A 14,355-nucleotide genomic window follows, 5' to 3' on the forward strand; every position below is an offset into this window, starting at 1 on the left:
GGTGTGTGGATCAGCACATAATTAATTTGCATCTCATTGATGCCCCAGAGGCCTTGTAGCCATTGGCCCTGCAGTCGGAATAGAAAACAGAAACAGATTCGATTAACTACTGCGCGGCGTCTGGCGTAGCGTATAGCGTGTTGTCTTTGTGAACTGAAGCCAGCTTGAATCCGGCGACTAGCAATCAATCTGACGACCGACTTCTCCCTCGCACAACGCTTATCAATTCGACGTTGAAGATGCTTTATATTGCGCCTCACATGGAGCACGGAGAAATGAATCACTTTCACATCACGCGCGCGAAATGCGTTATCACATCTCACGATAGTGAGCCGTGAGGCGTGCTGGCGGTGAGATACGTACAGCGAGAGAGAGAAAGTATACGCAGTGAGAGAGATGCTCTCGCATCGCACGAATCACGCCGATGGCGAGCAGTCTTCGGCAGTATTCGCGTTCAGTTTGTTTTCGGCGTTAGAAAAGTTCGGTTCGAAAAGATTTCCCAATACGGGCGGTTCGAGGCCCTAGTTTCCGTCCTGCTGCCTTAGATTTTCCGATACACACACACTCACACACCGAGTCCCTGTTCGCCAAGTCACCGCTTCGGATTGAAAGTGAAACCATCGGTGAATATCGTCGCGGGGTTTTCCATCCCAGAAGGCGGCGGTTCGGGTTTCCCGTGTGCGAAAAGTTCGGTTCGATTCAAATAATCGACAAAAGAGGCACACTGTGACCACTGACAGGATCTCCCCCCGTGTGATATCCTTTTGGTGCCGTTGCACATGTGTGTGTTGGTGTACTGAGCTGGAAGGAAATACTATACACCAGCCGTCCTCTTCTGGCGTAGCGTGCGTAGTGAAAATGAAAATACTACACTCATCCCCTCCCCCCATACGGGAGCTGTCGGCGTCCATCGGCATCCGTGTCGTCCTTTTGCGCACCCGCGTGCGGTGGTGATGAAAATCGAACCAACTGCAGCAGCAGGCTTGGAAAGGAGTGTAGTAGATCCTTTCGTAGTAGCCTTCGACATTGCGGTGCGGTGTGTTACATCACCTGGTGGTAGTGTTTGTGCCCGCCACGGACCGTGATCGGTTTAAATAATTGGTGAAATTCATCCCGGTTATCATTTCTCTCAACAGCCGTCTGTGTGTGTGCGATTTGTGAAAATAGTTAACACGGGTGTGTCTCCAGTGCTAGTAAATAGTAGGGACCGTGAACCAGCGAGCCGCCACCGGAATCGTCCTTTCTTTTTCAGCGAAGACACACGGTCACGATGAGTAGCCTTTGTACACGTTCGTCAACGTTCAATGTAATTTTTCTGCGGTCGTTTTTCTTACCGTTTTTATTTATGCGCCACCACCAAACAATCTCCCACTGCAGCAGGCTCTGCCATCACGTTCCTCTGCGCGTTGCTTTGTCGTCGTTGTCAAGCGGGGTCGTGCTCTGTGTGCGTGTGTGTGGCTACTACCGTGTCCTTTTAGCACCAGTTGCACCGCTCACAGCATACCCTTTTTTTGGGGAGCCCACTCGTGCACTCCTGTGCGATCCTGGTGGCGAATTTATCGTCCTGTTAAACGTTGTTTTCGAATCATATTTACACGGCCTGTGTGAGGATACCACCTTGGTCGGGTTGCTGCAGATGTTACGTGATTTATTTGATGAAAGAAATGGACACTTTTATTATTAACGCCTGGCGTGCATCACGTTGCCTAATGATGATGATGATGATGATTATGGGGACGGGTACGAAAAACTGCGGCCCTGTGTGCCTTTTGAAACAGTTCGATGCGTTCCGCGCGAAATATGATGAACACCTTTTTCGCCATAGGCCTACCATGCCGATGTGATCGTCGTAAATTGAAAATTGACCAAAATGGGTTTCGAACAATGCGAAATTACACGGTCCGATGATTTATTTGTACGTCGGGTGGCGCTGGTCGGACCCCCGGGACCGGGTTTGAGATACGATTTTAAATAGATTTTCATGAAACAGAGCAGCACTACTGAGTGTGTGTGTTGCGAGCTTGGGTTAAGTTTTCCGATTTAACCACCCATTGCACAGTTTGGTGCCCACGGCTACGGCTACGTTGCCATACTACCGAGCGCAAAGCAGCATCCCGCTTTCAACGACATCAAAGCAACCATCGCCCGCTTTCGTCCTTAGAGCATCCTCTTCGCCAATTAAGGGGGTACCAAACATCATAATCCACAATCAACGGTTGATTAATAAAATGAATGAATCCGTGTGTGTGTGTGTGCGGTCTAAGGGTCCTTTCGTGTGCCACCCATCGCTGCCTGTCGGTTTCTCAATCATTATCCTTCCGAAGGAAAAATGGGTCGTTCTCTTCACGTGTCGCCAACTTCGACCGGTTCAAGGCCATCGCGAGAATTAGAATAACCTGAACCGTCCGGACCGGAAAATGAAATCAATCGACCCATCGCCGGTGGCAAGTGCTGGCCACCATCGCCGTCGGATGCGAAACAAGTAAGAGCAGCGCGTCCGGTGTAGAGTTTGTAGTCATAAGGATCTTTCCGGCCAATAAGAGAGACAGAGAGCGAGAGAGGAAGAGCGATAGTGCTGAAGAGGGAACGCGTCGAAAAATTCGAACAAATAGTATGTCAAGGCCAGTGCACCAATTGTGGTCACTACGGCCCCAACATCCTTCGATTCTCTCAGGATACGCCCTCAGGATACAAGGTTTTTATGCAAATTATTGTGTTTTGGCTCATACTTTTAGCAACAAATTTCCAAAACCCGCGAATTTCCGGTGACGGAGAAAATAACCCATCAACCCCCCCTCGGCCAGGGCTGGCATTCGATTCGGTAAAGTGCCATACGGGTTTTCTGCAGTTATTGATCGACGTGCGATACAAGAGAGAGTCAACGAGAGCAACCAACGGTGGTGACTTTCCGGTCCGGATCGAACAAGTTTTGCACGGTGCCCTGGCCACCGCTTGATAACAACTTTTCCGGCAACCGTACTAACTCTGCCGTTAGGAGGAGCGTGGCAAACCATGTTGGCCCTGTTTCAGCTTCGAACATTTTAGACACCTGTGCAGAGGGGGGCCCTAATGGCAGCGGCTGTTCCCGGATCACAGCAGCAGGTCGCGAACGACTTTCACTGCTCGTTGCCGCCACCAACCGCACTCCATTAATGGGGGTCGCTGACACAAGAATCAGTTCCATCAGTGACACTCTGTGGCCTCTCGTTCGCGTTCGCGTTTGATACTTCCGGCGGAACTAATCATTTCCGCGCGCGCGAGTCTATGGCGCCGATGGCATCAACAACCCGAAGCCCTCGCTCTCGTTTGCTGATGATGACGCATCGCGTCAACAACGGCAGGCGGTGGGCTGGTGTAAGATCATTTCTAGTTCACTTCCGGGCCAGGCGCCCGATGGAACTCGGGCGGCAAAGTTGACAAACCGGGGGCCTGGAGCAAACCGGTGTGCGAATCGAGGCGTAAAATTTCACATTTTCCCACCCGCTGGCCGCACTCTCTGATGTCATTTGCACGGCACCGCCACCGTTTGTTGGAGTTTTTAATGTGCGCCAAAATGACACGTGACCCCGCCGGGAAGTGCGCCGTAGGTCGATGATCGGCCCTCAGGCCCTAACCACCACCGATCGGAGCAGGAGCCACTTACTAATCCCTTTTTTCGAGCCAGGCGCCCGAGGGTCTGTTGTTTACTTTTTAGTAGCGTTTAGCGTTCGCGTTTTCACTTTTCCGACAGGCGCCGTCATATCATAATAATCCGTCGGGCGGTTCGCGTTGACAGTTCCACGTGTGCGCGCGCCGGACAGGTTTTCCTCTCTTCCCTTACATAACGCTTTCCACGCTCCGGCAGTCTTCCCGACCCCCCCAGGGCAGGTTTGTTTGCTTGTTTGGTTGCCGGTTTTCCACGGTGGCCACGGACAGACGGACGGAGAGAGAGAAAGACGTCTGATTGGACTGGCGCGTGCGTGGATCACACAACCGGCGTGTGTGGATGGCGTAAGAGACACGCGAGACGACACCCAATGCTTCCCAATTGATTTGTTGAAGTTTCTTTTCTCCCACAGTACGAGATGCCCCCCGTTCACTGTTACACCTTACAGCGCGCCCATCTTCCGGGTTGTCGTCGTGATCGCGATCCGTGTGATCGATCACTCTATTATTTATTCCACTCCCGGTGGCGGCGGCGGCGAATAAACAGGTTGTGGTGAAAAAGGAAAGCAAACCTTGCGATCCTTGCGCAAGTTTGTTTTTCCTTTCCGGGGGGCGCCCCGAACCGGATAATTTTAGGGTTCGCTCGACACCGTGCGCGCGATAGAAACCACAATTAATCCGTCGCCTTTTTGGGAGAAGCCTCCGGATGATGTGTGTGCCTATTAAAAACCAGTTCCGAAAGTTTGTTGGTTCACCACCGGCCTCGGATTGCGAAAAGCTCGGCGAAAGAAAGAGGGGAGCCCAAAACCTATCGATCGAACCGAACGGTCAAAGAGCCTTTTGTGCGTCCGCCGGACTGTTGTTGAGATTTGGGGAAGGAAACAAAAAATCAATACAAACGAAGAGAAACAAGATCAACATATGCGCGCCGCGCCGCGTTCGATTTCATCTTTCGGACGCGGATACTCCCCGGTGCTCCCGTTTCCGTGTTGTGTCGGTGCCGATGCCAGACATTCATATGCTTATTTGCTCTGTGGAATGTGTCTGCGCGCGTGTGTGTAGCAATTGATGACCGGGCTGTCGGCCGTCAAAGACAGGGCAAGACAAAAACTCTGATCACCTCGGCGGCGGCTCGGCGGATCATAATAATGGTTGGCGCAGCTCGCACAGCCCGGCGGCACTACTTTCTCCTGAAAGCCTTTCCGGCGGGCGGGTTAGAGGACGGTACATATCCTCTGGGAGCCTGTCGGTCAAAGTAGGCTGCTGCTGCGACGATGAAAGGCTACTCTGATGAAAGGCGCCCATCACACATCGCAGCGATGTAGAGAGAGAAGGCTATGAACATGAACCGTTTGTCTTTACATCCGCGGGCATCAAAGCAACCCTCCGGCAAGCCCGGCACTTCGCACTCATTTTAGCACAGTTTAGTCCGCGATGATTAATCATGGCGCGGCCGCCGCCCCTCTTCGGCTGGTGGCGCTCTACTTTCCGTTCTGGCAACGAAATTATGCCTCCGGTTCCGGATTAGCGGGCAGCTAAACCTTTAATTACGCCCCACATCAAATGTTCTTCAGTGAAGCGCTCTCTCTCTCTCTCGTACTCTCGATCAAGGGGACATTCGGTTTGCGATTTTTACTATAAATTTTCACTTTTGATTTCATTTAACCATTTGTTTTTTGTTTATTTACGTGTCGTTTTTTTCTCATCACTCATTTGTATGTTTTTTCTTTCTTTTTCTTTTTTGTTTCCTTTTTTTCTCTCTCTCTTTTCGTTTTCTTTTGCAGAGATGAACTCGGCTTAATTTCACTCCTTTAAGGCCCCCCCCCGGGCGGCGGACAGTTTTCTCATTCGGTGGCCCTCTTTGGCCCGCCTGGCCCGCCTGTGTTGTTCGTTTGCATGTTTGTGTTTTTTTCTCCCCCTTTTTGTGTGCCTCAACTCATCGCTCCGTTCCGTTCCGGGTGTTTTGTTGCTGCGCGGCAGTGCTGCCTACTGATGACTAATGGCGGCCCCTTGAACCTTGTGCGCAGACCCGTATACGCGTCCGTTTTTCGTTCCTAACTGTTTCCCTAGTCACAGTTAGTTCGCGATCGCGAAAAGAAGACGGCGACTGAAAATCCGGTGCGCCCCTCATTGGTGCCAAAATCAACGCGGCCCTCGGGAACACTGATCGAGGGCAGCCGGCAAGTGGAAGATGGTGCCGCCAACTGGCCAGCTGCTGCTGGCCACCACAATGCTAATGCGCCACGGCTACTGAAAACACCGCCGCTACCATTAACACACACCGACCTTTCGATCCTCACCGCCGATCATCATCATCATCAGCATCAATCAAGTTAGTCGCGATCGCTCGCGGTGGGACCCTGGCGCTAAAAAGCCTCGAAACTCGAACCTGTGCAATCGAAACCACCGGAACTCCGGATCGCATTAGAGGAGCTCCCTGCGCCCCTGACACTCTAGGGAACTAATCATCAATTTGGGGGGCCACTAGGGCGCGCTAATCATCACCCTCTTTACCCTCTGCGCGTGGTTCAATCTGGAACGCACGCTTTTTCACCGGAACACCTCGGAACAAGGCAGTCTCGGTCCAGTCCCTTTCTCTCTCTCTCGGGTCTCGTTTGTTTCTCCTCCTTAGGGAATCGATTCTCCGTCTCGTCTTCTCCGTCGCTTTTAATCGGGTTCGGGTTCACGACTTGGCTTCCCTTTGCAGTGTGTGTGTGTTGATTGTGTGCATTTTGAAGAGTCCCCCGGCGTCTTATCATAAGCTCTTATCCTTAACAAAAAAACGTCCCTTCCTGGCGATCGATTCCGTCGTCACGTCGTCCTTTGGCTTGACCGTTATATTTTTTCTTTCCATTGGCTACGATCTACTACTCCTTGTTGCTCCGTGAATTCCTCCCCCCCCACATACACCCCCAGTTCGGCGGAACTCGCAGCGAGTTCGTCGGCAAATTGCGCGCCCTCTGCGAAGCGGGCGGTGTAACGGGGCTCGCCGGACACGTTGGTGGTGCTGCAGGAGCTGGAGCGGCGGGTGCTACTGAGGAGAAGCGCATTAGCAAGAGCACCGACGACATTGCCGACGACGGCGATATGACCAACACGCAGGTAACACTCTCACTTCGGCCCCTCTCGCGGTGGTTCCGGTCCGTAAAAAGCTAACCTCTAACCTCTTCGTTCGGTGGCAGCCTTGACTCCTGGATTGAACTGTGGCCACTAACTGTTCTCTACTAATTCTGCGCGCTACTCCTTTTCCAGCTCTGGTTCCGTGGCGTGCGGCCCTCGAAGTTCCGCCACGTGTACGGTCTGCCGACGCGCAAGGAATGCTGCTACACCGACATCAGCGTGGTGCGCAGCGGCAACGATGGCAACTTTTGTGCCGTCAACCCGACGTTCCTTGCGATCGTGGCCGACACGACGTTCGTCGTCATCCCGATCAACCAGACGGGGCGCATCGATTTCCAGTGCTGCAAGGTGATCGGCCACACCGGCCAGATACTGGACCTGAAGTGGAACCCGTTCGACGATCACACGATTGCGTCGGCTTCGGATGATTGCACGGTAAGACGGGTGGGGGGGGAAGGGACTCTAACGCAGCCCGGCCAACACTAATCGTGCCTGTATTCCAGATCAAACTTTGGCGCATCCCCGAGGGAGGGCTGACGAGCAATCTGACCGAATGCCTGACCGAGCTGGTCGGCCACAAGCGCAAGGTGCTGCACATCGAATGGCACCCGACGGCCGCGAATGTGCTGCTGAGTGCCGGCTTCGACCATCTGGTGTGCGTGTGGGACACGGCCAACACCGAGCGGGCGCTGCTGAACGTGATCGATTGCCACGTCGACATGATCTACAGTCTGGCGATCAATCGCGACGGTTCGATGATCGCCACCACGTCGAAGGACAAGAAGCTGCGCGTCATCGAACCGCGCAGTGGCATCGTTGTGTCGGTAGGTGAAGGGCGGGGCGGTTGATGTGCCACCCAGACTAACACTGACCTGGCTTTCGCAGGAAGGAGTCTGCCACCTGGGAACGAAGTGCTCGAAGGCCGTGTTTCTGGACAGCAACCGCATCCTGACGACGGGCTTCTCGCGCCACTCCGATCGCCAGTACGCGGTCTGGGATCAGCATGACCTGAAGAAGCCGCTCGCGCAGGAGGTGATCGACAGCTCGAGTGGCATCGTGACGCCGTACTACGACTACGATACGCGCATGGTGTATCTGGCCGGCAAGGGTGACGGCAACATTCGCTACTACGAGGTGGTGGACGAGCCACCGTACGTGTACTACCTGAACCAGTTTCTGTCCGGCCAGCCCCAGAAGGCGCTCGGGTTTATGCCGAAACGGGGCGTGCACGTGCACCAGTGCGAGGTGTTCCGGTTCTACAAGCTGCACGCCGCCGGCAACGTGTGCGAACCGATCTCGATGATTGTGCCGCGCAAATCGACGCTCTTCCAGAGCGACCTCTACCCGGACACGGTCGCCAACGTGCCGGCGATCGGGGCGAAGGAGTGGTTCCAGGGTCGCAACGTTTCCCCGATCATGATGTCCATGAAGACGGGTAAGACTGCGTGACGGCAACTCTCTCCCTCTCTCAGTGGTTAACTGCTCTGGATTGTCCCTCGATCTTTCTCCGCTGCAGGTGAATCAATCGCGGATGTGACCAACAATAAGTCGAACCATCACCGCCACAGCACCACCACCGAGTCGGCGGCAAAGGTTCAGCGAACGCATTCCGTCGTCCACCTGGGCAACGGAAACGCAAATGGTGGCACCGCGTTGATCGCGTCCAATGGTGTCAACGGAGGGCAGCACCATCATCACCATCATCTCGGGGCATCGGTGGCCGCCAACGGCACCCAGGGTCACCACCATGGGCTGACCAATGGCAACAACAACACACAGCATTCCCTAGGCAGCACAAAACACTCGTCGCTCAACAAAGAAAACGAACTGCTGGACAATCGCAAGCTGGACACGAACAACACGAAAAAGTTTGCCTTCCTGTCGCAACCGACCAATCCGGATTATAGGCCGCAGACGGTAAGCCAACCGCCGTAGCCAACACCATAACATAGTGAGAGCGAAATGCTAAGAACGGAACCGATCTCCCTATTCATTGTAGATCATCGAAAAGAGCCAAAAAACGTCCACCAACCAGAGTACAAAGTTTCACCAGCTGCAGGCCATCTTCGGGCAGCAGACGACGAACCACAAGGACATTGCCAATCTGCAGAACAACTTTCTCAGCAGCTCGCGCAACAGTTCCCGCAACAGTTCGCTCGAAAACATCAACCTGCTGAACTCGGAAAATGAGGTAAGTGTGCGCGAGTTCTGTTGCCGTTGCCATCCGTTTTCCTTACACTCCTGTGCGCCTCCTTTCCAGTTGCGGAAAGCATTCAGCAAGCAAGCGGACGAGATCAAGAGTCTGCGCAAATCGCTGAACGGTTCCGAGAAGCGTGTCCGCGAGCTCGAGGCGGAAGTGAAACGGTTGCAGCAGCAGCTGAAACACTGCCAGTAGTAGAGTAACGTCACAGTCGGGTGGGCCGGTCCGGGCCGAGCGAGAAGGACCGACCGATCGCCACGCACAATGAGAAGGCATCCGATGGAAAAGTAGTGTCTCCGCAGACACAATTTCATACTTTTCAGCCGCCGCGCGGGCTCCAGCTGCTCTATTTGATGTCGCTTTGTGACCACATTGTGATTGGATTGTGATTAATTTCTACTTGTGTGTCGAGGGCGCAAGGGCCCCGGAACGATTTGTGTGTCCCCGGATGGACCCGGAAAGGACAAGCGCGATTAGGTGTAACGTCGTCGTAGCGTATTTATGTTTAGGAATCGGGAACAGGAAGACACGATAGCCGTTAAGAAACACAACAGGCAGCCCGGCGGGCCGCATAAACATAATCGAACAAAATATCTAAACAGTTACCAATACGTGACTACAGGACAAAAGATAAAAGAAACGAAGAGAACAGCCGTCCCAAAACGCGCCCCTCGCGCCGTGTGGAGCACTATTTCGGTCGATTTGCCGAAAAGTTGCCGAAACGGGAAAGGCGCATAATAACGGGGCATTTACGCGCATTTAGACACTTAAACTTTGTACCGGGTGCCGGGAACCGGTACCGATAGGTGAGGACACTCGTCTGCCGGGGATCGTATATTGAACTGCTTATCGCGCGCGCGCAGCGCTTCTTATCGCCTTCTGGCTGCTCTGCTTACGCTGGCGAGAATTGCTCAGACAATAGTGCCGCATTTTTCTAACCCTACGAGGAAACCATCCAGCGATAACGCCGATAAATGCTACGCGCCAAACGCTATCCGAACCAATCCACTATATTTATACTGCTCCTACTATCAATCAATATGCTGTGCTACTGCTACTCCGACATACTGCACCCTCTCTGAAGAACCCAAGCGCCGGACGAGTGGGCCAAAAAGGCCGCTACAGCTTGATGCCCAGCAGTAGCGGCGGCGTCGTATTATCTTGGGAAGCATTTACATCTCACAGGGTGCAACATTGTTGGGTGGAAAATAAAAATATACGCAGGTGCGGGCCGTGGTGTCACGGTTCCGATGGACCTGCGGCTTATGAACGGCTTTTAAACACAGGCATTCGGCAATGCAAAGTTCTAGGCTTAACAAACAGTTAAAGACATTGACACATTATTTAACTTCAACTTCAACAACGTCAATAGGCGATGGTGAAAGTGACAGAGGACTAGTAGGCGCTGCTACTACAGAAGGCTAACAAGAAAAAATGACGAAGGCAGGACATTTATCACAGACGCTGCTGTGTAACGCGCGCATAAATAAAAAAAGCAAACGCTGCTATCACGTGAAACAACTCGCTTCACATTTTATCCGCCGTCAGATGGAATAATCCAGCAGAAGACCGTACGCCCACGAAGTTGCCCTTCTTTGAGTGGAAAGAACGATGCCGCCGGTGATGGCGGTGAGTGTATTAAAAAGAATGCGCGAATCGTATGTATCGTCAAGTTTTATTTAAAAAATCTTATGTTACATTATGGACTCTCGGAACAGCTCAAACAGGACGGAATAAGAAAGGAAGGTTTTAACCTAAACTTAATCTACGAGGTTACTACGATCGCCGTCAGCATTCGCTGACAGTGGTTGATTTAATTTATGGCTGCAGCACCGATCCACAGGCGGGTCGTCACTTGTAGCACCACAAGGCTCACGAGCGATGCGGCCAGCGAACGGGATGATGGTGCGCCGTTGCATCCGTCGCTGCCGCAGGTGAAAATGCACGACCGGTACTCGATCTGGTCGCCCGGGTTCCGCACGTAGTTACAGTAGTTGCCCAGATCGCGCGACGAGCAGTACCGCTTGGCACCGATTCCGTCTGAAATCATGAAGAAGTCCCGTTTCAATCAAAGCCACCATCGCGCGTTTGTCAGTAGACAACATCAATCGTGTGTGTTAATTGGTGTGCTGGTGTTAAAGCGAGCGTGCAGAAAAATGTGCGTGAAGGATTAACGAAACGGAGGTTTAAAAAATAAGTAGTAAACGCATGCATCGACACACTAAAAACACCAATGGAATATGGTGGAAACGAGCCAAACCGAACCATGCATTGCCGTTGACTTGATGCAGTATTCTGCCTCGAACACGTGATCACACGGTTCCGGTTTGAAGGGGGACGCCTCGTCCGCGACCAGCACGTCCGAGCAGAACATGGAGTCCGCGGACGAGCACTGGTAGCAGAGGATGCCGCTTGCTGAAAGGAGTTGCCGAATGAATGGTTACACAGGAAAACGGTAGTTACGGTGTGTTATTCGCTAACTTAGTGTGTTAAATTTTGAACCGGACCAAAGGTTACTGCGATGGGTGAAGCGCGTGAGTTGGTTGCTGCGATTGGAACCACCATCAGGGGTTAGTATGTTACAGATAAATACAGCTCTCCGTTCCCCTTCTTGTTTTAGTGTATTATTTTGGTTAACTCTGCCCCGTTATCATCGCTCGGTTAGCGGTGTTAGCGTTGTGTGGTTCGTACCTTCGAAGCGGCCAACGTGCTTGATGCAAAACTTGGCCCCGTAAACGTTCGAACAGTCCACCGGTTTCAGGTCGGGCCTGTCGAACCGTTCGAACCATTCGCTGCACTGAAATGGCGTCGTCGAGTCGGTCGTATTGCATACGTAGCAGCTGATGGCCGTAGCTGTGCGAGAAAATGGGTAACGACGCGATTCATTAGCAGCAATCAGCGTAAGAGGTGTGTTGCCGCCCGACCGATCCTGAACCGGTCGGAATCATCTCTCAGAGTTCGCGGGGATTTATTTTCCATCACTCCAAGTGGTGACAATATTCCGCTACATTACGCACCCATCACGATATTGCCTTTCTCTTTCGTGTCTGCAGCACAAGCTCACCCAACGGCGAGATAATTATTTTAATGGATACGGAAAAGGGTGCTTTTCGGAAGCGTAGTAATGTGAGACAAAAAGGATTCAGCGACGAATGTGAGACAGAGGCGTGCAACCGGAAACCAACAAGGCGTAAGGACGAGATAAGGGGCTTCCGCATGCCGCCAACCGGCCAGATCCACAATGTTCCTCTTATCTCAAAAAGCCACAAGGAGGTAGGCGTTTTTTCGCCCGTCGTCACCGTCACCGGCAGTCGTATTTTACGCAAATTTAATGCAGATTTAATCAGCCCAATACATTTGCTCACCATGCTTAGCCCCGGTCACGCTCTCGCTCTCCATCTCTGTCGCCCGAACCAGTGAATTAAAACAAATGGAATTTCCATTAAAGAGCCTCGAGGAGTCGAGAGGATTCGAGATCGATTCTCTCGAATCCCTACCTTCATCCGGTGCGAAGAAGGCACTCGAGTGATGGGACTTCGATTAAGTGACCGAAGAACACTCTTGAACTCCTGGTGCGCCGTTTTCGCTGTACCGGAACCCCTATCCTTCTTGGGCGCTTGTGGTGAAGTGGACCAAAAAGAATCAAAGCGACGGCCCTTCTTCTACGAGCTGGAATATGATTTAACGTCTGTTTGTTGAAAACGGTTCGCACGGATGATTCCGAGACCGGGCAGAGAACAAATATATGCTCCGGAGGGTGGCGTGAGCACTGAAAGTCAAACAAAACTGTGAACATCCACAGGCGTTTCGGGAGACTATTTCACATTCCCGTGTCTGCAACCGATTTACATAAAGTGTGTGTGTGTGTGTGTACACTTGTTGACACGGAAAATGCTCGGATCGGCACATAATATCCTTTACCGTCTATCTTGCGCCGGAACGGAACTCGACCGTGTGGTGATTGACCGTTGAGGTGGAAGTGCAACGATAAGCGAGCGCACAAAGAACATTCTCCGCCTTGCGGACCAAGTCAATTGAATTGCACCGGGCGGATATTGACGGTAAATGAAAGCGCTGGTCAATTTCCTCGAACAACGGAAAGTGCAGCGCTTCGAGATAGTTCGTTGTTGGTCCGTTTAAATCCTTTTGTTTTGACAGGAGAAAAGAGGACGGTTCCGTTGCCCTGGCAACACTGCCGAACGATCTCACGGCGATCGTGCGAACATCTCACGGGGCGAGTCTCACTCATCAATTAACCTTCTCACAGAGCCAGTTCTGCAAACAACTTAACACTTTCTTTGGCGTAGTGCGAAGCTCAGCAACTTACCAATGTCCACGGAAACCATCAGGAAGGCAACGCCTACCATTAGATGCTTCATTATTTCTCGATTAATGGCCTTGTTTGTCCCTCGCAAGAGTCCGCACAGTCCACCCAGTGCTACGTGTTTACGCCCCTGTGTTTCAGGTGTTGGCGCTGGGCCGTTGCTAGGGAAACCTGCAAAAACGATGCACTGTAAGCAAACGTGTCACGCTTTTGGAGAGCGAAATTTACGATTTGGTTGGTTACCTGGTTTTGTTTGCAATCAAAACAACCACCACAACATTAGCTCAAAACACTGCCTTACTGATCACTCGACTCACTAATCCGATATCCGATCGCGCGCGTTCTCATCAGCGCGTGTGAGAGATGAGCCGCCGTATGTGAGAACAAACCCTTTCGCGTCAAAAAAGCAACTGAACTAATAACTTCGGATTCTCACCGACCAAGGGTCGGTGGTGTTCATTTCAAGTTTCGCGCACGCGTCAGGACGAATGAACGCGCCACCGCCACACTATGGGGAATTTGAATTAAGCAGGTGGACATGAGTGGTTTTAGGAAGTATCTACGAGTTTTTAAAAATTACTTTTATTTGCTTTGCATAACACGCATTACGTGGATTCAATTGTTGGAATAAAGGATGAATATGTTACCTATTTATTTATCTCTGGCTTACCAATGATATGGGTACATTGTGGTTCGAAGACCACTCAAAACTTCGGATTAGTCAACTTATCTATTTTAAGGAAATGTAACGGGAGGGAAATCCTTAAGACATTGTATTACCGCCTTTTCCCAATAGTGCGTAGTCGTATTCCCTTGCGGATTGCTTGTCTTTCGAATTTTTGTAACCTCAAAATTCGTTTACGTTTTAGTTTCCGATGAGGGACACTCCTTGTTTTTGTGGTACCGTTTTTTGGTCTGTGTTTTACATTGCGTGACTGGCGTTAATTACTACACTGACCATCAATTTCTATATTTCGAGGGGAGAACGGCATACGGCCTCAAATACAGGGTGGTTCACGAGAGATATTTTTTTTCATTTGGTTATTTAAAAAACGTTTGAATATTT

The 14,355-nt window shown here is 51.7% G+C and overlaps 2 protein-coding genes across 2 annotated transcripts; one reads left to right on the forward strand and one right to left on the reverse strand.

Moving 5' to 3' along the window:
• Nucleotides 1-1,227: 1,227 nt before the first annotated feature.
• Nucleotides 1,228-10,441, forward strand: LOC128277837 (coronin-1C-like). Its single transcript, XM_053016370.1, has 8 exons — nucleotides 1,228-1,306; nucleotides 6,562-6,747; nucleotides 6,898-7,200; nucleotides 7,269-7,589; nucleotides 7,651-8,200; nucleotides 8,282-8,682; nucleotides 8,765-8,956; nucleotides 9,026-10,441. The coding sequence occupies exons 1-8, from the start codon at nucleotides 1,271-1,273 to the stop codon at nucleotides 9,158-9,160; spliced, it is 2,124 nt and encodes a 707-aa protein (XP_052872330.1). The 5' UTR covers nucleotides 1,228-1,270; the 3' UTR covers nucleotides 9,161-10,441.
• Nucleotides 10,442-10,632: 191 nt separating this feature from the next.
• Nucleotides 10,633-13,680, reverse strand: LOC128267980 (U-scoloptoxin(05)-Sm1a). The gene is made up of 4 exons (XM_053004962.1): nucleotides 13,533-13,680; nucleotides 13,293-13,460; nucleotides 11,657-11,818; nucleotides 10,633-11,005 (listed from the first exon to the last, which is right to left on the reverse strand). The coding sequence occupies exons 2-4, from the start codon at nucleotides 13,342-13,344 to the stop codon at nucleotides 10,779-10,781; spliced, it is 441 nt and encodes a 146-aa protein (XP_052860922.1). The 5' UTR covers nucleotides 13,345-13,460; nucleotides 13,533-13,680; the 3' UTR covers nucleotides 10,633-10,778.
• Between the last annotated feature and the right edge of the window lie 675 nt (nucleotides 13,681-14,355).

The sequence above is a fragment of the Anopheles cruzii genome, chromosome 2 (genome assembly GCF_943734635.1).
Source record: "Anopheles cruzii chromosome 2, idAnoCruzAS_RS32_06, whole genome shotgun sequence".
Taxonomy (NCBI): Eukaryota; Metazoa; Arthropoda; class Insecta; order Diptera; family Culicidae; genus Anopheles; species Anopheles cruzii.